The 22,345-nt window shown below is 48.2% G+C and overlaps 1 protein-coding gene across 1 annotated transcript in view; it reads right to left on the bottom strand.

Moving 5' to 3' along the window:
* The window catches only part of furinb (furin (paired basic amino acid cleaving enzyme) b), a 94,043-nt gene that overhangs the window by 29,763 nt on the left and 41,935 nt on the right, over positions 1-22,345 (bottom strand). Inside the window, exons 3-6 of the mRNA XM_056598770.1 lie at positions 20,569-20,667; positions 14,966-15,061; positions 10,283-10,411; positions 9,814-9,890 (exon numbers count right to left, since the gene is read on the bottom strand). Of these exons, the coding sequence (XP_056454745.1) occupies positions 9,814-9,890; positions 10,283-10,411; positions 14,966-15,061; positions 20,569-20,667 (401 nt within the window). The remainder of the gene's footprint in view (positions 1-9,813; positions 9,891-10,282; positions 10,412-14,965; positions 15,062-20,568; positions 20,668-22,345) is intronic.

The raw sequence follows: 22,345 nt of genomic DNA, 5'->3' as shown, positions 1-22,345 counted from the left end.
TGGTTCAATTGAAATGGGTCAGGAAGAGAACTAGGTGCGAGCTGACGTAGACAAGCCTGAGGACCAAAAGTTGTGGATGTACCTGCTGCTTTACAGCTTTCTCTCCACACAAACGTCCAACTCCTTCAAGGTGTCCTTCGAGGACGTTTGATCCACCTTTAAGTAAAACTCTGTCTTCAAATGGGCTTTATATAGAGGCCAACCTTACACAGTGGCCTTTAATACCAGAAAAGCGTGTTCCCCAATGCAGCTGACAGAACAGGTTGTTCATCAATGTGACCCAAAGTTTTCTGGCCCAGCTCCCTTATCGATGTAGAGTGTCTGTCTGCCAAAACAAAGTGGATGACATTTGCTTTATTCTCTATGGAAAATTCAATACATGAATATAGTTTTGTCATTTAAATGTTCATCATTTATTATTATTACTGTAGATAATAAAAAGAGAATGATTAGTACCGACATTCAGTGAATTTTAACGATTTATAGTTTATTAGTTGCTTCAACTATCGACGATATTTATATTGTTGCCATGGTGATTCGTATGGACCCTGCTACCCCTGAAACCACGCAGCTCACATATTTGATGAATTTAATTTGTTGTGACTGATCAATGAATGTGTACATTTTTCCAATAAAAACGCATATTGTCGAGGTACCACGCACATTTTTATTCTTCTTCTTTGCGACTTAAGCTTTTTTTGAGTGTGTGTATGCCATCGCTTTCGCCGAAACGTCCATCCCAAACGTAATTGTATACATACATTTTGTATACATCATGGCTCAGATGCTGCACACTGACACAATATCAAAGCAACACATAACGTAAGTAATGAATAAAAGGTGAATGTTTGGCAGACTCTTGGAGCAGCCAGAGAAGAAGACAACATTGCCCAACAAAACAAGGTTAATGCCATGATGCCCTGTTTCAATTTTCTATCTATTGCACAAATGTATTATTCATCCTAGATACTAGCACACATTGCCTCAACCTCAAAAATAAAGAGAATCCAAGGTTTCAACTATAAATTCCATCCAAAACGAATTACATGTAATAAAACCACCTCAGCCAAATCGTTCGGTTGCATTATGTGATCATTTTCCTCTTAGGCAGACATCTTCGTAATCCAGAGGCTTGTTATCATAAAAGCTGGCGACCGGCCCGTGGAATAGAATAGCCGCTGGTAATGCCATGTTTAATTTGTCTGATTAGCATCTCTATGCGATTCTTTGCTCTCTCTCGGTATCCTAGGAACTACAACAACAACAAAAGGAAAAACTGGAACATTTCTGGATAGAAATTGATAATAATTATTCAGATGACATCGTCGTGCATGTGCCAGCGCATGCTAATGCAGGGACCTTTCTATCCAGACGTCCAGGGCAGATGTTGCGTAGGCCTACATAACAGGGCACTGTTGCGTTTGGCAGAGAGGGGGTTCGGACTCATGTGGCATTTCGGGTTTTAAATACGAGATAAATAGACGACCAAGTGTTGCCAGATTGGGCCCAATTTCAACACTAACCCCTGCAACGCAGTCGACACCTTCCCCAATCAACGTGTTGCACGACCCACGGTATAACAGACTCCTCCAATTAGAACCACTTGCGGAGGGGTTTGTAGTCTTTATTTGGCTTGGAAATAAACCCCAGCATGTTAGTTAATGAACCATCTTTAACCAAATGCGTGAAAAAAAAAAAGACATTGCCACAATCTAATCAAAACCAGACCGCCGCCGTTGTCTCACGAGGACTCGCTCATATCTGTGTCTCGGTATCGTCAAGCGACGTGAGGACATAATTGGATCAGGAGATAATTAGAACCGTGTTGACGCGTTGCCATGGCCGCGCCCCCGCACGCCTTGCTGGCTGCCGTCTGATCCGCTCACTTCAGCCGGCCGGGTGGAAGACGCATGTCTCCCGGTTCTTTTTAGTGTCGCCCCGCGGCCGTAGCGCCTCCAGCAGAGAAGATGATGAGATCGTTCTGCTCTGCAACACGCTGCCGAAAACCCAATCCTTTCACCAACGTGTGTACTCCCGCAAAGACCTTTATGGTAGCTCTTTTCACCCTCCACGACGCAGGATATTGTTGTTCTTTTAGATATAGGGAGCAAAACAAACTTAGGGGTTCGATAAAAGAGAGATGGTGTTGTGCCTGGCAAAACAAACCATAGCCCTATTAAAGATTGGGTCCTGTCACACCATTAATTACCTTTCTCCTGGCTGTACAAGCATTTCTATTTTTTGGGGGGCATTTAAAGTCAGCCGAAACCTTTTATTGTTTCTGCCTATTATTTGTCTCCGATTCCCCAGTCCTTACCCCATGGGGAAGGCTCAGCATATGGTGCCATGCCATTTTTCACAGGAGCTATTACATTCTAATCACAGCACTCAGGTTCCATTCTCACTCTCGTTCTGTGCCGCTCTGGAGGAAAGGCTGCATCCAAATGAGTCAAACGGCTGCTATTCCAAACACCTGCGAATCCAAACTCTTTGGCCTGAACTGTGGCATACGACCTTTCGTCCTTTAAGGTGTGTGTGTGTGTGTGTGTGTGTGTGTGTGTCTGTGTTTGTGTGTGTATTTGTCAGACGTGTTTGTGTGTGTTTGTGCGTGTGATCGTGTGTTTACATGTGTGTTCTGTGTGGTTACTTGGTACACGTGCGTGTGTGTACGTGTGTGCGCGTGCGTGTGTGTGTGTGTGTGTGTGTGTGAATGTGTGTGTGTGCCCAACGGTCTATACCCATTTACTTTGTACCATGTTGTCCTCTGAAGAAATCCATCATGTCTGCCACCTATTTATGAATCGCCCAGGCGTAGCCGCGGCTAAGTAGCCCAGCTGGGCCTGAGATGGGGAGGTGGGGAGACTGATTGAAAAATGTGGCGTTTTCTCCCCCTCTGCTTTTGTATAATGATCCAGCGATTAAATTAATGGAATTTTAATCTCAGAGAGGCTCAATAAACAATGACATCCGACTATGACGGCAATGTCACAGTTTAACGAAAAATAAAACTTATGATCGGACAAAAAGTTACAACAGGAATAACATTTAGCGGTCTGATCATCTCGGAATAGGGTTCCTCTGTGTTTGAGAGTGACAGTTGTGCTCTCTCGGCTCGTTTTGACAGCTACTGTTCCGGCGTTATGCTTCTAGGTTTGTGGAGGAGAAGCTGTCCTTACCACACTCTTGAAGATGTTCCCTCCTGTAAACACCAAAACAGGACGACAACCGCTCTTGCATGCATTGCACAAAGAATTGGGTTAAGCCATTCCTTTCCCAGAACTCCCCCAGGAGCAAGGTACATTTCCCATCTGCGGTGACGAACGTTAAATCCGGATGTTTCCGCATTGAAGCACGACAATAGATTTGGCCGATTCAAGCCTTAACGGTGCCACTTCCACATCGCTAATGTATGTACTGGCAAGCGAGGTGGGTCCAACCGCACCGTGCCAAAGCCTCAGATCTGTTCTATGTCCCCATTTCTACGTGCTTGCATTCCTGGCAGAACAGCAGGAGGCTTGTTGTCTCAACATGAGAGTCTCAGGCTGGCCTTTGTGCAAGCGATAGAAAATAGTCTAGCATTACACAAAGACAGAGAGAGAGAGAGTGACAGAGACAGAGAGGCTTGGGGGGAGACGGAAAGAGCTGGGGGAGGGAGTGATGATGATAGAGTGAGGGAGATATTGAGGGAGATTGATACAGAGAGGGAGAGAGAGAGAGAGAGGAAGAGAATGAGAGAGAGAGAGAGAGAGAGAGAGAGAGAGAGAGAGAGAGAGAGAGAGAGAGAAAGAGAGAGAGCGAGAGAGAGAGGGAGACGGACAAAGACGAAGAGAGAGAGGTAGAGTTTATCTCAGGTAGGCTCTTGAACATTATTATCTGTGAGTGTGTTGGCTCAACAGAGACCCAACAAACCTCTGATTATTTGGTGTGTGTGTGTGTCTGTCTGTGTGTCTGTACCTATACTCAAACCTCCTGTGCAATTCAGAAATAGATTGGTTTCCTATCTTGCCACCACTAGACATCCCCACACAGGCCCCGATGGGCTCCGGTTCAGAAGTAGCCAGGCAGGCAGAACACCCCAGCGATCATCCGTCGTGCAGCCATGAAACGGAAAAAAAGATATCCGAGGCATTGTGCTTGTATTTCTCCCGTTGAAAGAAATACACAAATTAAAGAAAACCCAGACAGGGTGACTATAGCAGCGGCCTTGGGGGCCGATGGTAAGTTAAAGGTTTGTATGACATTCAGGGAGAGAAAGAAGCACTCTAGAATAACGAGGTGGGCCGCTAATGAAGCTGGTGAGCGGAGGAAGGCGCGAGGTGCTATGTGGCGCGTTGGGGTGCAGCACCCTGTTGTGAGGCCAGTTGAATGTGTGAACGCCACCGCAGCACTCTGGGGTTATAACGTACAGCAGCACACGGCCTTACCACTTAAAACACAAAGCCTTCTGCTGAGCTGTCTCTATAGAGTTAGCAAACACGCACGCATGCATGCACGCACACACACATATGTACATATACAGACTAATGGCCAAACAAACACATGAAAACAAACACAACTTCCACACATACATACACAAACACGCAAATACACAAATATACACATGTGCGTGCACATATCCATGCACACGCCCGCGCGTGCAAACACACACAGACACACCCATAAACGCACACACACATATATGCACACACGCTCATACACACATAGATGCACACACGCCTGTACATGTACACACACATGCACGCACATACATTGAAACAAACACACACACACACGTACACACGTACACACACACACACACACACACACACACACACACACACACACACACACACACACACACACACACACACACACACACACACACACACACACACACACACACACACACACACACACAGCATACTGCGGGGCTTGAGTGCATGCTGTTATCTGTTAGCTAACACACACTCTGGTCAAGGTCCTACAGCCCTTTAAATGAAGAGGCTTGGAAGCAGTTAACCTGTAGGATGTGCTGCCTGTGGAACTGCTGTGAGCGAGCGCGGATCTCCTTTTGAAGTCCGTAATTAGCCGAATTCTAAACAGGATATTCCTGGAGCGTGCTAAGTAAATAGGAAAACATTTCAAAACCTCTTCGGCATACAGCCGCTTTCAAAGAGCGCACCACAGCGCAACGACTTCCCCACATATCTCAGGGTTACAGCACTCCACTCACACCAATGTAAACAAATATAATTGGTTAACTTTTTTTTTCTATCTCTTTTAATATCTATAAATAAATATTAGCCGTGGTGGCAAACATGACCATGGCATCAACAAAAACAGCTAGAACCTGACACAAGCATTGATGTTGATAACACAAACCAATAACCAACGGGCACATCCATTCTCCGACAGACGCGCTCGCAAAGCACAGGTAGTTTGTTAAGGAAAGCGCTAAGTGTGATGAATGTTGAGCTGTGACTGGTGGCTCCGTCTCCTTCCCCGGGCCCCGGCTCTGCTCCGAGTAGTGTAATAAATGGGTCTGAATACAGGGAGCTGCTAAAAGGATTAGGTTATTTTGTGCCTGGCTTAGCTCCTTCCCTTAAGCCTATCTGTTCAAATAGTAAGTGTGGACTCTGGGATTGGATGGTTCTCCACTCGGACCGTCGGTGGAAACGCTGCGTCCCGTCTGCAGCGAACGCCAGCGGGCAGCTTGCCTTCCCCTCATAGGCCGACGACGCAGACTTTCTGAGCTTTTTGTGCTCTCGGAGACGATCGGTGTATTAATCATACGTGGGCCGGGGGGGGGGGCACAGGGGGAGGGGCTGTGTTTGTTCTGCCCACAGCTGTGCGGACGTCGTACACAAGGGAAGCCGGGCTGCGTGCTTCTGCTGACTGCAGCACTCTCTTCGTCGGATGATGAGGTGTTCGCAAGGACACCGACGAAGAAGCCCATTCCGCACGTTAACTCAAGCTCAGGATTATGAAAACACATTGCAACGCAAGGCCGGTGCCGAAGAAAAACTAACAGCCGGAACCTTGGGGGGCGTCTGAAACGGAGTCTTAAGGACAATCAAGGCAACCTCATGAAAAAACAACCCAACCTAATTAGATTTGTTAAATCTCTAACTTAGTTCTGGGCCTGCCTTCACACACTCCGCCGCCTGCCGCTGCCACGCACGCTTAAAGAGCCCATTCATCAGCCCGCTGACGCTAGGCTAACGCTGATGGACCCCAGGTGATCTGTAATGTGGGGGGGGGGTTCTGAGATTTTTGGCTCCAAGATTACCGTCTTCAATCACAGACCAGCCCCACTACCTCACTGAGCAAGATAGGGAACACAAGCTCTCCATCACACGGTGGCCCCTCCCGCTGAATATAAAGTGCACTAATGCCTCGACGGAGAGCTAAAGCGGGCCTCCGTCTCCCCGGCATCTCTGAGACACTCGTCCTGGCGAGGGGTGAGCGCGGAGGGGGGGAGACGATGAGGCAGAGAGGCGGGCGCCAATACTGGCTCGGTTTGACCGAGGGTGGCGGCTTTGTAGGAATACTCTTAGCGTTACCGCGCGGGAATGCTAGCGCTTTCCGTTCACGGCGTCTGGCCGGGGAATAGGATCAGCCCCAGCGAGGAGGTTCACGTTTTGCGTTTATCTCGCCCAGACACATGGGAGTGATTAGCTCCAGCTGTCTCTCAGATGCTTGTCTTGGAAGGGAAGACTAAAGAGACGTAAATGTAGGGAGGGAGAGTGGTGAGGCTTCTATGTTTCAGTCACGTTTGGGAAAATGTTTCCGTAGGATTTCTGTCACTCAAACGGCAGATAGCAACACTCCTAGAGGTAACCTGAACTCAGGTTTCCTATAAGATTCATCGCTTCCGCGCGCATAATCCACAATTAAGATGAACGACTCGGGTCATATTTACACCTGAAATATTCTGTCCAGCAACGGCACGGCAGAGTTAACAAATCAAATCACTTTTAAAACTTCTCTACGGACAAACCTTGTCAACGGATCATGAAAACGCAACACTTACAAAACAGAATCCAGTTTAAATCGGGCCACACACACACACTGATTACTCCTTTATTGAGTATTTAAACATACAATGATGGAGGACAAAGTGATTATTTACTTGGGCGGAGGCCTCGTGCCAGCCAGCTTCGACCTCCCTCCAACAAAACCAGGCAGCGCTGCCAGATCCGAGCACAAAGGAACAGCTCTTAATGGATGTGAATCAAACCCAGTGCGCCGTGTCTCCACTACAGATGAACCCAGCCTCCCCAGAAGAAGGAGTGAGACACACCCACTCTGCCTCTTATTTTCTGATGAACCCATTTATCTAATGGTCTGTGCTGGGGCTTTTTGAAGTCTGGAGTGGCCAGGGTTTCCTGGGAGCACTGCTGGCATATTGTTGTATTTGGAGATTTATTGTCCTCCTCCCCCTCCCCAACACCCCTCCCACATCGCTCAAGCCGGCCGTAACACACAGTGTGTTGTTACCAGGGAAATGTGGCTAATTCTCATTTCATGCTCAAATTGCTTTTTGTCAGGTTGGTCGCGTCGCCAGTACTGACGAAATGAGTTTCTGTTTGTGCGCTGCCCGGGTGGAATGCAAACGCTGCAATAACTCAAATTTCCCGCTCCCCGAGTAAAAAATAAAAAAGTCGACAAAACGTAATTCTAATTTGTATTTCATTCCATCGGCGCTATGCTAATACAAGTTACATACCCTGGCGTCTGCTGGGCTCGGCCCTGGTGACAGTTGCTTAGCAACTAGACATGACAACAACCGGCTGACATTGGCTAATTTGGCGGGAGAGATTGACAGCGGTATTACCGTACTTATTTCCATCGGTGGTGGTATAGGGGGGAACACCAGATGCCAAACCCTGTCGCATTCATCCCTCCTTGGAAGGAAGGCGACAAAGAAATCCAATATTGCGGGAAAAAAAAACTTGAAGCCTATTGGACCGAGACATCCGGCGCATTTATGTGACACTATAATTTATTTGAAAAACTCATTTCAATCTCCCTTTGTGCCTGCTTACCGACAGCGAGCTCGTCCCTCAGACGAGAATAAAGACTGTTCTGCTCCATATCCCGTTCGCTGGCTGCTCCGTCTGAATGGGCTGGAACGCCGTGTACCCCCAGAGTGGCGTGTGCCTGTTATCGTCTTACAGCGCAGCCATTGTTCAATGCTTGATTCCGATTGGTCCAAAAAGTTATTTTTTCAATATCTGGACACCTGGGGGTTTTAGCAGTTTTCAATCAATGCGCTACAAATCCGACAACGAACAAACTGTCAGACGGAACTGTCGACCCCAGCGTTTCCATAAAACCTGCGGCGCACAGGTGAATATTTTGATTTCACAGCATTAGGGTCGATAGAACATCAATGATGCTTGTGTGGAAAAGTGACGTACATCTTGGGCCGAGCGCTAAGCAACGAGAGCAAAGACGCCTTCTAAAAAAGGTTTGGTGTTCTCCGCGGCCTCCAGCACCAACATACCCCCACCACCATCCTCGAGGAACACCCTCCAGCGCCACCACCCCTCCACCACCCCTCCAGCACCACCCTCATCAGTAGAGCTGACTGGGGTGCTGCGGAGCAGGGACAGTCATGAAGCTGTCTGCTGTCGCTGCGGGCAAGGGCATCAGCGAGGGGGCCACGCTGCAGGCCTGGGGAGGAGACGCGAGGCCCACCGGAGAGACGGGGAGAAAGACGGAGTTCCAGGGAAAACCAAAAGGAGGAATTACTGCACTGTTGACATCAGAAGCAGCCGGGTAATAGGGCGGTGACTGAGAAACTTTAGAACAGAGAATACTTCCAAAACGCTCCGAGTGTTTCATGGAAAACTCTAAGCTCGCTTTATCTCCTCCTCCCTTTGACTGTGATTATCAAACGAGAAGAACGAAAAGGAGGGAACAAAGGAATTTAGTAATCGACCAAACGGAAAAAAGAGACTGTGGCAGTAACCCCTTGAAAAGGTCGGAGACGAATCCTCCCCTCGATTTAGAGGCAGGAAGGAGCTCCCCGTTTGGATTGTAGTTGAGGACAGAGCACCAGAAGTGGGGGCGGAGGTTGGGGTGGAGGTTGGGGTGGAGGTTGCGTAGGAGGAGGGAATGATAGTGCTTAAGATTCACCCCGGGGGCACAGCAAGAATCTCAGCATTCTGTCATTACATTGGCACAAAGACACACAAGTAAGTTCATCGCAAGAGTTGGCGAGGGGGTGAATAGGAGTCAGATACACAAGCCGTGTGTGGGAATAGCTTCGGGGCTTTGTGGTCTGGACACAGTCACCACGCCGGCTTAGTTCACGTACTGGAGCGAGCAAAACAGCTTGCGAGCAAAAAAAACCTGGCTCCCCACGGATCGAGTTATCCTGGGGCACTGGTAAACAATTGAAGCACAGATGTATTTTTTCAGATGCGTTTTGTATCATTGGGTTCTAATTCGTCTGAATGCGCCTGTCAACTTTACTGGGTACAGAAGAACGATTTTGCGGTTCTTTTTGAGGTTTATTTGATTCTGTGTTTAGACGTATTAGTTTTATGTCACTGTCAGCTCGTGTTCCAAGGCTATTAAAGACACTCTGGTGAGCCACAAATCTGGTCGATATCACAAGGATAGGACAGGCATCCTCAGAGGAATACGTGGCACTTTATGAGTTTGAATAACGAGATCCCGGAACCATCTAAGCACATGAATCGCATGCATGGTCCCAGGACGTGGATCCGTTTGCACCTGCTTGTCAAAGCTCTGGTAAGAGCTGCAGAGTTCATTTCGTCGCAATAATAATAAGAACACATTACCCATCTCAGGCAGAGGTACCTGTTTTCATTGCGCTGGGTGTAGCGGGGCTGTGGGTCTGCATCTCCGTCGTTCACGTCGTAGCTGGCTTCCGGATCCTGAGGGCGGATTCAGAGTCGATCATTAAAGTCTGAAGCGATCCACATGTGATGAGCTTCCAGTCTCGTTGTTGTCAGAGTTGTGTTTTCCTATAGAGCTAAATGTTTTAGCACAAGCTAACCTTAACGCTAGTCTATGTCTAACTCGGGTTCTCCGACCTTAAGAACTCCATGTGGAAGAGCGTCCAATCAGAAGACTGCTTTCTAAAAACCGGTGATTTATAATCGCCAAAGTCTTTCTGCATTGCTAAACCTTAAAGTTTAGTGAATTTTGTTGGCTGGCCGTGTTCCAGATGCCCAGCTCTGAGTCCAGAGCTGTGCTGGACCTCCTCATGTGTGGACCGGTTCACACTATAAGGGACCTCCGTCCCTTCAAGGGCTCGAGGACTTACGTAGTTCCTGCGGAGGTCTGGGTGGTCTTTCTCAATGCCGTCGTCCAGGATGGTGACCACCACACCGCGACCGGTGAATCCCTTTGCCCAGGCCTCTTTGGTGTTCAGATCCTGGTTAGTTGGGTTGGACTGAAGTCAAAAACACACACAGAAAATGAGCAAAGTCAATATAATATGTTGTTATGATAATGTCGGTTGGTTCTGGACCAATGGTGCAGGTTTATAGGAATGGCAGTGGCATTGTTAAAAAACTAATTATTTTTTCGGGTGGCATAGAGTGAAAACAAATAGATATAAAGTGAGTTCATCTTGAAAATAAAAAAACTGACATGACATTTGCATAAGCTTAAAATCAACAGCTGAGCCAGTGAAACGCAAAAAATATAATAGCTGTTGGAAGTATGTTGAAGAACATAGCCTGTGTTTTAATGCATTCTGGAGGGAAATGATTCTGCTCTAAAACACGATGACTGATTCTGTGCCACACAAAATGGGAAAATAAAACTAGAAACAGAATAAAATGATACAGAATAAATAAATAACAGCGGCTCAGCTACGTATAAAAAGCATCACTTCACAAGAGTCCCCGGGGAGATGTGTTGCTCGCACTGTACAGAATCACAGGCCTTTCAAATGAATGTAACAGGACCGCCAAGCATGTTATGATCATCAGGTAGTTGGGACTAATGGGACCTAATGAGAATCTTCACCTATAGCGGGCATCTTGGTTCTAAAATCCAGCTGGGTGGGGGTAAGGCAGGGGGATCGCAATCAGTTCCCCCCACCCAGCTAGCGTTTAGAACCAAGATTGCCGGGAGGTGAAAAGGAACCATTAGGGGCCGGAGGCGTGCTATTAGATGGTTCAGGCTGTGCACCTCTCCTCACCACGTCGCCTGCCATCAGAGCACAGATCAAAGGTCTAGGTCGGCTCATGCAGGGATTCACAAAATCACAACTAATGGTCTGCAAGGGCCGTCCTGCTGCCATTGTGAGAAGTGTTTTTTGATGTCTCCTTTTCAGTTTATTCTTCTGATATGAAACCTCAAGGATAGCACACACCTCTCTGGCGAACCGGAGATGATTAAAAAGTTGTACCCCATTCTGATTGGATGAAAACCGCACCACTGAAGCGGGATTTAAACCCCGGTAGTGATTATCAGCGCGTCTGACACAAGGGGGCCCTAATTGGAGCCAAGTGAAAACAACACGTACACAACCTGTTCCCGGGGCTGTCAGCCGCGGTTATTTACCTACTCGTTAATAAATGGGGGAGAGGCACACAACAACATCTTTTGAAGGATGAAAAATCGTAGCCGGAATGCAGAATAACTTTCTGTTATCCTGCATTGATTTTGTGCTGAGTTGTCTCTCCCTCTGCTATATTCCACAGCCCTGCAATGCCGTCCCCCCCATGGGCCGCCGCGCTCGCTGGTGGAGTACTGAGTGGTGCCAAGAACAAAGGAGATTAATGTGCTAGCTAGAGGCTAACGCTGACACCGTTCCTACGCATGCTATCGTAACAAAGCTTCCCTGGCACACTTCTGCTGCCCGTGACCCAGCCTCGCCAAAACACCCTCCGGTCCGGGGGGCCGCCGTGGAATTAAAAAGTACACCTCGTTATGGAGGTCATCCACAGGTAGAGCCCACACACACAGTCGGTCCTACCGAGGTTCTGACTACGCGCTGAGATGGCTTACAAACCAGGGAGTTCACTGGAATAGATCCACACACAGGAGACGTTGCTTCAGATGTGGATACGGAAATAGACGTGTTTTTGAACGTCCTGTGTGAGTCAACGTTCTGTTGCTCTCTGTGGATCAGTCAGGCCTCAAGCCCGTTGTTGGAAAGGCCTTCTCCAAATGTGTTCACAAGACAGGGCCGATCAAAGCTGTTGTTAGCTGAAATAGCCTGAATAACGTTGTTAAAGATGAGTGGAGATCAGCTTTTCTCAAAGGAGAATATGTTTTTGCTCCAAACGGATTCAGCAAAGAGCAAAGAGAAGATGTATCTTTGACCAACTTAAGACCACGCCTGTATTTGGAAATCAATGATTGCCCAAGTCCGGACTGATATTAATTGTTGAACGCAGACTTTAATATGTGAATGGCCTAACGAGTCCATTTTTTCAGAGTACCAGAGCCCATCAGAAACCCAACGGTTCACTCTTTAATCGGTTCGGAGAAGCCATAGGAATCCAATGTTCCTTTTCTCTGCCGCAGCTAAGCTCGGGATTGTCAGTATCTCTTCCAGTCGAAACAAGTAACAAGGAGAGCAGAACTCTGCCTCCTGAACCAATATTGGCTGCCCTTTCAAACCAACATCGGTGATGTGTGCGGTTCGCTTAGCGCCGGCCGAGCTGGCTTCCAGTTGAGTGGAAGTTTAGGAGGAAGGACCGGGTATCATTACACACATTAGGGCGTAATTCTGAACGGCAGAGGAGGTTTGACGATCCTGTTAAATGGTGATTTATGCCCGGGGATAGTGGATCCCACCATTAATCCACTCGCAGAGACAAAGGCTTAGTGGAATATGAAATGAAAGCAGGGATTAAGGCCAATCACCGCCGTGAATAGCAGCGAGATGACACATCAGACGTTTAATTTGTCTGCCTGACACATCAGAACCTCTGTGACACGCAACGCTTCTTCGCAGAGTCGAGGTGTCGATATACTCCGAGATGTGTCTTTTTATATTTGCAAAAAAGTCCCCCATCCTGCAACTTTTAATTTGTAAATCAAAACTTTGTTAGTATTGCAGAGACCTGGGGGCAGAGTCTGAAGACAGTAATTCAATGGAGCGCTTATCTGGCCGGTCGTGAGAGGATTCATAATAAGCTTCAGCAGGGTGCTATGCATTAGCCCTATGGATATGGAATGATTGTCGATGGTTGAAGTAACACATGTTGATTACTTACTGCTAAAAAAAAAAGTATTGTGGATCGCTTTCTCCGTACTAATCACAGGAACCAAATCATTGCATGTCACTCTTCATTTCTCATTGACATGGCTAAAGAAGGGGTAAACGTGCTCTTTTCTTGGATGGACTAGTTTACCTCGTGATTATGTGAGGCGGGCTGCAGCTCCCCATCGTGTGTCGGTGGGCTGAAATCCCTTTTACAAAAGACCCCAGACTGGGCACTTCCACTTCTGATGGAAGTACCAAGGCAACCTGGCATGATCGCTTTTGTTATTAGTTCAACTCATATTATTTCAACCTGTTTCAGAGAAAGGAGACCGCTACACAAATTATAGTGAAGAAGGAGTTAGCGTTGCTATGACGCCCCAAAGGAATGGTTGAATACCCAAGTCCAAGTACGCCCTCAGTTTAACCCGGGAAGCGTCATGTATTCTTCTGCGTCAAACAGGCACCCTTTGTCTCCAATGGGTCTCTACGTGACTGTGGCTACGTCGTGGGTCTGTAACATGGCTACGCCGTGGGTCTCTACGTTACCGCGGCTATGTCGTGGGTCTCTTTGTTACCGCGGCTACGTCGTGGGTCTCTACGTTACCATGGCTACCCCATGGGTCTCTACGTTACCGCGGCTACGCCGTGGTACTCTACGTTACCACGGCTACGTCGCGGGTCTGTACCTTACCGTGGCTACGTCGTGGGTCTTTACTTTTCCGTGGCTACGTCGTGGGTCTCTAGATTACCGCGGCTACGCCGTGGTTCTCTACGTTACCACGGCTATGTCGTGGGTCTGTACGTTACCGTGGCTACGTCGTGGGTCTTTACGTTTCCGTGGCTACGTCGTGGGTCTCTACGTTACCGCGGCTACGTCGTGGGTCTCTAGGTTACCGCGGCTATGCCGTGGTTATCTACGTTACCACGGCTACGTCGTGGGTCTCTACGTTTCCGTTGCTACATCGTGGGTCTCTACGTTACTGTGGTTACTGTGCGGGTCTCTACGTTACCGTGGCTACGTTTTGGGTCTCTACGTTACCGTGGTTACTGCGTGGGACTCTATGTTACCGTGTTTACATCGTGGGTTTCTACGTTACTGTGGTTACTGCGTGGGTCTCCACGTAACTGAGGTTAGGGCTGCTGTCCCATTTTGAAGTCTCCTTCAAATGTAGCCGAGAAATGCAGCCTTTTCCCGGATTTTTTTATTTCTCTTCCGCCATCCGGTTTGAACCGCAGCTGTCAGGGTTGCTAGGTGACTCGAGCGCGTGTCGTCACGCGCTCGATTCACCTAGAAAGGTAAAGGGTGCTTTTTACGCAAATTGGAAATGCTCCGTAGGCCAGAACGTCTCATTTAAAAACGCTTGTTCGGCCTTCGGTTCGGCCTTCACGGTCTACGAAGGCCACACCTTCATAGACCGCGTCCTTCGAAGGAAGCGGCCTCTGAATTGAGACACAGCGTACGTTGCGGGTCTCTAAGTTACCGCGGTTACGGCGTGGGTCTCTACGTAACCGGTTAAATGTTACTTCAAGTCGGGGCGTGGAATCATGATCGCTAGAAACGGGGTTGAGACCCACAGGTGTTCAACGCAGAAGGATCATTCTACATTAAGGCCTACTCGGCAGACAAGATGCTTAATCTCTCCACCTTCTTCATAGAAAGACCCTTTCTCCATGCTTTTCACTGTAAGCATGGAGAAAGGCATCGCATTGAAGGACAAAAAAGTAGTGAAATGTGTGCAGAATCGGGTAAACGGGTGTGTGAGCGAAACACGTACGCACCAGGTACCACTGTTTGGGAAACTCAGGGTCAGTGGGGTCCTTGAACACATCCCTCTTCCTTCTGCTCTTCACCACCTGCTGCTCAGCCCAGACCACCTGGAGAAGGGGATTAAAGCGATACAGCCGTTGACACAGGAACAAGAATAACACACACACACAACATGAAAAACACAGACGGCCGCAAACAAAGTATGCGATGATGACGCTGGTGGTGATGGTGCTGCTTTCAGTCTGCACACTGGTGTGCGCTCATGTGTGCAGACTGAAAGCAGCACCGTCACCACCAGTGTCATCGCCACACACTACGACGCACACTGAAAGCAGCACCATCACCAGGCCATGTCATCGTCGCCCACTGTGGTTCAACTTCCAGACGGACCGCACTGCCTCTCGGACCACAGGCGCCAGGTAAAGGGTTAAAAGAACCTCAGCTGTGGGTCTGAAGCAATAACACGGGGGAGGGATGTGTGTGTGTGTGTGTGTGTGTGTGTGTGTGTGTGTGTGTGTGTGTGTGTGTGTGTGTGTGTGTGTTTGTGTGTGTTTGCTCGTGGCTGGGTGGATGCTATGAGCTTGAATGGAACAAGAGCTTTTGGTTAGCAGGACGTGGGCGTGTAGGAGTGATGGTGAGGTATCAGTAGCTCAGGTATGGGGAGCAAACCAAACAGATTTTTGCAAACAGAAGTCGTTTCTTATGTGTTTTTGTGTTTTCCTTTCTTTAGCAATGTCCTCCTCTTCACTACGGCGGAAGGGATCCGTCAACTTGAAATTAGTCATTTGCTCGCTCCAGCTTTTCCAGAGTGAAAGACTTCTCTCTCCCCTTTGAGTGCATTTTAATGTGCTTTGAATCAACGCCTTTGGCCGGGCCAATCACGACACAGATAATCAGGCAAAGATTGCTTTTAGAGAGACTTTTAAGAAGCATTGTCTCGTCCGTGCGGAAGGCCGAGTGACCCATTAGTGTGGCGGCGGCAGCGGCCGAGTCCATAAGGTGAGGCCGCGCGGTGAATTATAATCCCTCAGCAACTCTGCTGAAAGCGGCAGCAACACAGGTGATGTGCAGACCCTTGTTATAGTACTCTCTATATTATCTACCGATTGCTTGACGGGGCTTAGGGGGAGAGAAAAACAAGGGACTTTGTCTGATCGATTCACCATACGTTGAAGCCCATTTTAATTCATCCCATACTCCCGGCATAGCCCCTGAATCCAAAGAGCTGGAGTAGACTTCCCCTCCTCAGATGAAGGACTGGTACTTACCAGAGAAACTAGGGCTTTCTCCACAGGTCCGCACACTGATGGTGGGTAAAAGTGGCGTCCTACACAAACAACTACAAGACGTTTGAATTGGTTGCAAGAACTCCATAAGACGGCTGTTTGTTCTCCAAGAGCAGCCCTGGGGGGCTCTGTGTTTCATTCTGGGAAGCATAAGACTTTCTGACGCCCCCCCGCAGAGTCATTGTTACAGCACATAAAGAAGGCTTAATTGAATCTGAATAATAGGCTACGAGCTGAGATATCCACTGTGATATTTCCGCAAACGTGGGCTGAAAGTGTGTCTGCTTTATGCTCAAACAGTGAATTTAATATTTGCATTCAATGTTTTTTTGTGGCAAACTCAATTCAAACATGTGTTTGGATCGGAAAGTGAAAGTCATCAGGTGGGGCTGGAGATGCTAACATTTCTCATCCAAACAACAATCTCACTGCCAACTTCCACTCCCAACCCATTTGGTAGTTCACTAACCAAAAGACAAATAGCCCCAAAATAGGCTTCCCACGGAACGAGATCCAGTGGGAAGCCTGGAAGAAAAACCAGACCTTGGCTCCTGAGTCACTCTCTCTGTGTGATGGAGCGAGGTTGTGCTTTGGGCTCCTGTTGCTCACATTAGCTATGTTAAAAATACACATCCTTCTCTCGTGTGCTGCCTGAAGATGAAGACGGCAGTGATGAGATCCCAGGGCAACGGGGTCAGGTTTTAAAAGGAACTGAACGGACACCGTGAATGCGCTGTCACTGCGAAGGCAGAATGATTACAACAGTCTGAAGATAAATACGAATAATACAACAGAGAAGAGGCAGTGGTCGATTATAGATGAAAGGGGGGCATGGATTCATTAATACTTATTGTCATGACTCGTCTTTCAAACATGACATTAGATTTATCCCAAGAGTTGCAAATGTATAAAAATGGGACACACACATCGTAACACTATCATTACACCATGATAATCACTATCATGATCATTATCTTTTAAGGTTTGGAACTAAACAAAATCAAATATATATCTTTTTTATAACTACTCGAAACACGTCCACAGATTGACAACAAACAAAACAATATTGAGTTCCCCGACGGTTGAGGATGAACGTAAACATTGTGCTTTGTGAAACCGACAACATCGGTGATTCCCCATTGTTTAGTTTAATTATTTAATCAGCCAGATGCCTGATCCTATACATGAGCCAATCACGGCCCGCTTACAATCAACCCTGTGATTGTATCGTCCGTTGTGATTCGCCTGTGATTACGCCCTCCAATCAGATTCCGATAAGAGGAATCTGTGAGTCTATAATCCTCCCCAGGCCATAAACTTTTTAGCACCAGCATCTCCTAAGAGTTTGAATGCAGGGCGAGGCTGCTGTCATGTGTGGCTTGTTACGACTGAATACATGAATCCACAAAGAGCACACAGGCAATCTGCCTCTTCACACAGACGAGCAGCATGGAGCCGCGAGGGACAGACCGACGCAGAGAGATGGACAGACAGACTAAGATTAAAAGCCTTACACTAAGTTGTCAATGGGCTGACAAATGAGCAGTGAGGACGTGTTGTTCTCTGAATAGCAGGCGGCTTTCCCTTCCTTTATAGAACGGGATACGGAATCACTTTCAACCAGAGCTGCGCAATATTACATTGGACATGTGCATAAACAGATGTGTTTGCACGCACACATGCAGGCAGGCAGGCAGGCAGGCAGGCAGGCAGGCACACACACACACACACACACACACACACACACACACACACACACACACACACACACACACACACACACACAAACAAACCGACACACACACACACACACACACACACACACACACACACACACACACACACACACACACACACACACACACACACAAACAAACCGACACACACACACACACACACACCGACACACACACACAGGCTGTTTTGCTTCCTTGTCTGTGCCACTGTGCCACACGGCTTGGAAAGATTATTATGTGTGTTTGTGAGTGTATGCGTGTGTGTTTGTGTGAATGTGTGTATGTATGTGTCTGTGTGTGTGTGTGTTGCCATCATCATCATATAGTGCTTCGGAATTGAAGGTCTGGGGTCAAGCTGTGGGTGACTTGAACAAATGGCCTTCTTTCAATTACAAGCTCATTCGTGAAATGAAGAGTCAAAGTGTATGAACGGTAAATGGATTTATCTTTAATGCATAATAGATGAGAGCATGGGCCTAATCTCGAGGGGGGATGCATTTAGGAGGATTTATTTTTAATTTTTTTGGAAAGTGTCTTCCAGTATTTTTCATTTCATTTAACTCGCGGGGGGGGAAATCAATACATCCCGGCTCCACTCCACCAAGTTCCAATCACGGAGACTTCAACGTCTCCCAAAGCGCTTCTGATTGGACAACACCTGCGCACCCCCCCCGTCCCACCCCGTCCCACACCAACACCGTCTCGGCTGCCACATCTCTGAGTATAAACTCGCTCTCCTCCTCCACCTCCCTCCCCCTCCACCTCCTCCTCCTCCACACCCACCGGCCCCCATGCTATCTCATCCGTCTCCAACACACCCGCCGTCTCCGTCGTCAGCCATATTGGATCAGCCTGGATCTCTCCTCCTCTGCCTGCTCACTGCGATCGATTCCTGCGCCGCCCCGCTAATGTTATTGCAGTTAGAGCGCGCGCGTCAGCCTCCGACAGGCGCTGGAGCGGCGCACAGGAGCTCCTGGCTCCCGGCTCGTTACTGCGCCTCACTCCGGCCGACCTCGGGCTCCTCTGGCGCTCCGCTGAATGTCACAGACGCTCCCCTTAATGACGTCCCGGGGTCCTGGCTGCTGTCGCATCGGAGGGCCGCCGCCGCCGCGGAGCACGGGGCCAGACGGTGGCACCTGTGGCCCTCAGGCTGCCATCAGACTTGAGATGAGAAGACTGATTTGTGAGAGTGTGATAAGGTACGCTGCAACCTTGAGGATGGAAAAAACCCTGCATCCTGATGCATGATGGGTAGCACAGCAGTGGTGAAGCGGCAAAGAAGACACATTCGTTGCATTCATCTGGAGGGTTTGTGTGTGTATGAGTGTTTATGTGTCTGTGTGTGAGTGTTTATGTTTGCGTGTGTGTGCCTGCGTATGTGCGTGTACGTGTGTGCGTATGTGCGTGTGTGTGTGTGTGTGCTTGCGTGTGCGTGTGTGTGTGTGTGTGTGTGCGTGTGTTAGGGGGGCAGCAGGCAGTCAGTATGCGCCAGATCGCTCATCACCCGCTGGCTCTCAGCGTGGAGAGGAGGAGAGAAATATGCCTTTTCATTCAGTAGAGATGACACATTCATCGGGTTACACCAAATGAATTGCAGCAGATGGCCTGTGGTTTCGAGTAAGGGACACGTATACCTATTGTAGTGTGCTCATCATAAAGCGAACACTGCGACAGGCCTGCCTGCCAACTATACATCTATTTCTGTGATCGTTCCAGCGTGTGCGGTGGAACATGTCCTCCGCTCTGTTTAATGTGGTAGAACGTTGCAACTAAATGTGCAACTGTACCACATCCCACGTGGTTACATATGCAAGTCAAACTATTTCTACAACCAATTAGCAGATAAAGGGTGAGGAGGAAACTAGATCTGCGGCATTTATGATGGTGCGATCCCAGGAGCAGAGTGGGGCTTGTGAAGTCTGATGTGATTGGTCGAGGGGAAAGAGCTCTTGATTCCTGAGTTCCGCTGACATTTACATTCAGGTGTAGCAGAAAACTCAAACGCAGTCGGATACACAACAACAAGACAGGCGCATCCCTTGTTGTTTGCTATCAGAAAAGCCATTTCACATATTTCCATCCATCACCCAGGGGTGTCTGGGAGCTGGATGGACGGGCGGTTTGGTAGGCAGCGGAGGATCCACACTGACAGTAATGTTATTACGCCCTGATAAACTTACAGCCCTTAATATAGGAAATACAATCAGCCGTTTTGCCTCTCCCTGCTGGTTTGAGAGACTGCAGCAAGCTGAGTGAAGGCAGACAGACAGACTGACAAACAGACAGACAGACACAGGGAACTAGCGACAGAACGAGAGACGAGAGACCCACAGACAAAAAGACACTAAGAAAGACAGACAGACAGGCAGATAGACGGACAGACGTACAGACAGACGGACGGACAGACAGCTGGACAGACGGACAAACACAGAGAACAGAGCGAGAGACACACAGACACAAAGACAGAGAGACAGGCAGAGAAACAAGGCAACACACAGGGAAGCAGACATACAGACAGACAACCAGCAAGATAGACAGAGAGACAGACAGACAGACAGAGAGACAAACATACAGAGAGACAGAAAGGCATACCTGCTGCTCGCTCTGCAGTCGAACGTGGGTCCCTCTATGGCTGGACAGGGACCTCTTCTCCACACCGTGATGCCTGAAGTGGTAGTACTCCCCAAACACCTGCACACACACACACACACACACACACACACACACACACACACACACACACACACACACACACACACACACACACACACACACACACACACACACACACACAGGGTGACAAAATGAGTCACCTGCAGCAATATGCCATCCAGATAACCCAACACACAGCTATTACGTAAGACATGCTCCAACAATGTAGCCGGGCTCCTCTCGCCTACGTTCAATTAACCAACAGAGGGATTGGGTGAGAACAATGACGTTGAGGTTGTGCGCTAGTTTCAGTTGTAGTAGTCAAACGTTAGCAATTGGTTATGGCAGATCCAGAGTGGCACTGGGCAGATCCAATAGTTTTAAACTCCACCAGACACGCGCCTTCAAGTGAGTTAATGTTTGTCAATGGAGAGTGGCCAGACTCTCTGTACAAATGAAATGAAGTACGAGAGTCTGGTAGGACCAGGCTACCCACAATGTGCACGGCTGCCCAAATGTGCACATGCACGCATGTGCACACACACACATGCACAAAAATTAACACACACACACACACACACACACCTCTACGTGTGGACTAACACACACGCCCACTTAACCTCACACACAAACACACTCACAAAAAGACCCACACATACACGAATAGTGTCACACAAGGTGTGACACTATTCTTTCTGAGCTCTGCAAAGAATCTGCACGGAAGAACGTGTACTTTAAAAGAATGCACGCACACCCACACATTTATAAGTGCATGGAATCAAAGTCAAACACTGTTCAAAGGGAATTCTTTATTCAGCAAGCTATTTCTGTGCTTCAGTTATGTGCAGACCTCATGGTGGCATGGATTTATTCAAATTAACAAGTGAAACAGAGCAACGTTATTTACCATCATGACTTCATGTCATGATGTGTGTGTGTGTGTCTGTGTATGTGAGTGTGTGCGTGTGTGTGTCTGAGTGTTTATTTCTGGGTGTGTGTGTGTGTGTGTGCGTGTTTTTCCATCATGACTTCATGTCAACAATAACCGTAAAATCCTTTGATTAAATTAACGTGAAATGAAACAAAGGAGGTGTTTCCTTCTCATCCATAGCGTTTGTTTTCCGCAGATTATTCTCCTTTGTATCGCAGGCGTTGTGCTTCTGAAGCTTCCATTTACCTCGGGTTTCTTTTCTTTTCCTCAAACACGAGCAGTATAACACTTTTCATTTCATTCTTCCGCGAGGCAGCCACGTTTATCTCCACGCCGGTGTCAGCCCAGCCACATATTTCACATGGCCCGAGGACAGGAGCAACCCCCCGATACATCTCCCACCACAGGACGGCAGACGATAAAGCACTCACACTCGCTATCTCTCTATTAGCATGCGGGTTCAGACAGCTTTTACGCCGTCACTGAAGACATTGATTACAAGCGCAGCCGCTTTTTACCAAGCTACACACACCGCTCTTTGAAGGCCGCGTTGTGATTGTCTTTAATCTTCTGACTACCTGTACGCTTCTCCAGACAGAGACTGGCGGAGGACTCAGAGTGGGTCGGTGTTTGATGTGTTTCAGGTGGAGGGACGGCTCCACGGCTTACGAGCTACGGAGGTTGGTTTTGTGTGTCCTCATCCTGTCTCTGCCGTCGCCGCCCTGTCCCTCTCCGTGTGTATCTTGTGACCCTTTCACATTGGCTGATAGATGTAGGAGTGATTGT

This window comes from Gadus chalcogrammus, chromosome 9 (assembly GCF_026213295.1).
Source record: "Gadus chalcogrammus isolate NIFS_2021 chromosome 9, NIFS_Gcha_1.0, whole genome shotgun sequence".
Taxonomy (NCBI): domain Eukaryota; kingdom Metazoa; phylum Chordata; class Actinopteri; order Gadiformes; family Gadidae; genus Gadus; species Gadus chalcogrammus.
This window is presented reverse-complemented; position numbering and strand designations above follow the sequence as displayed.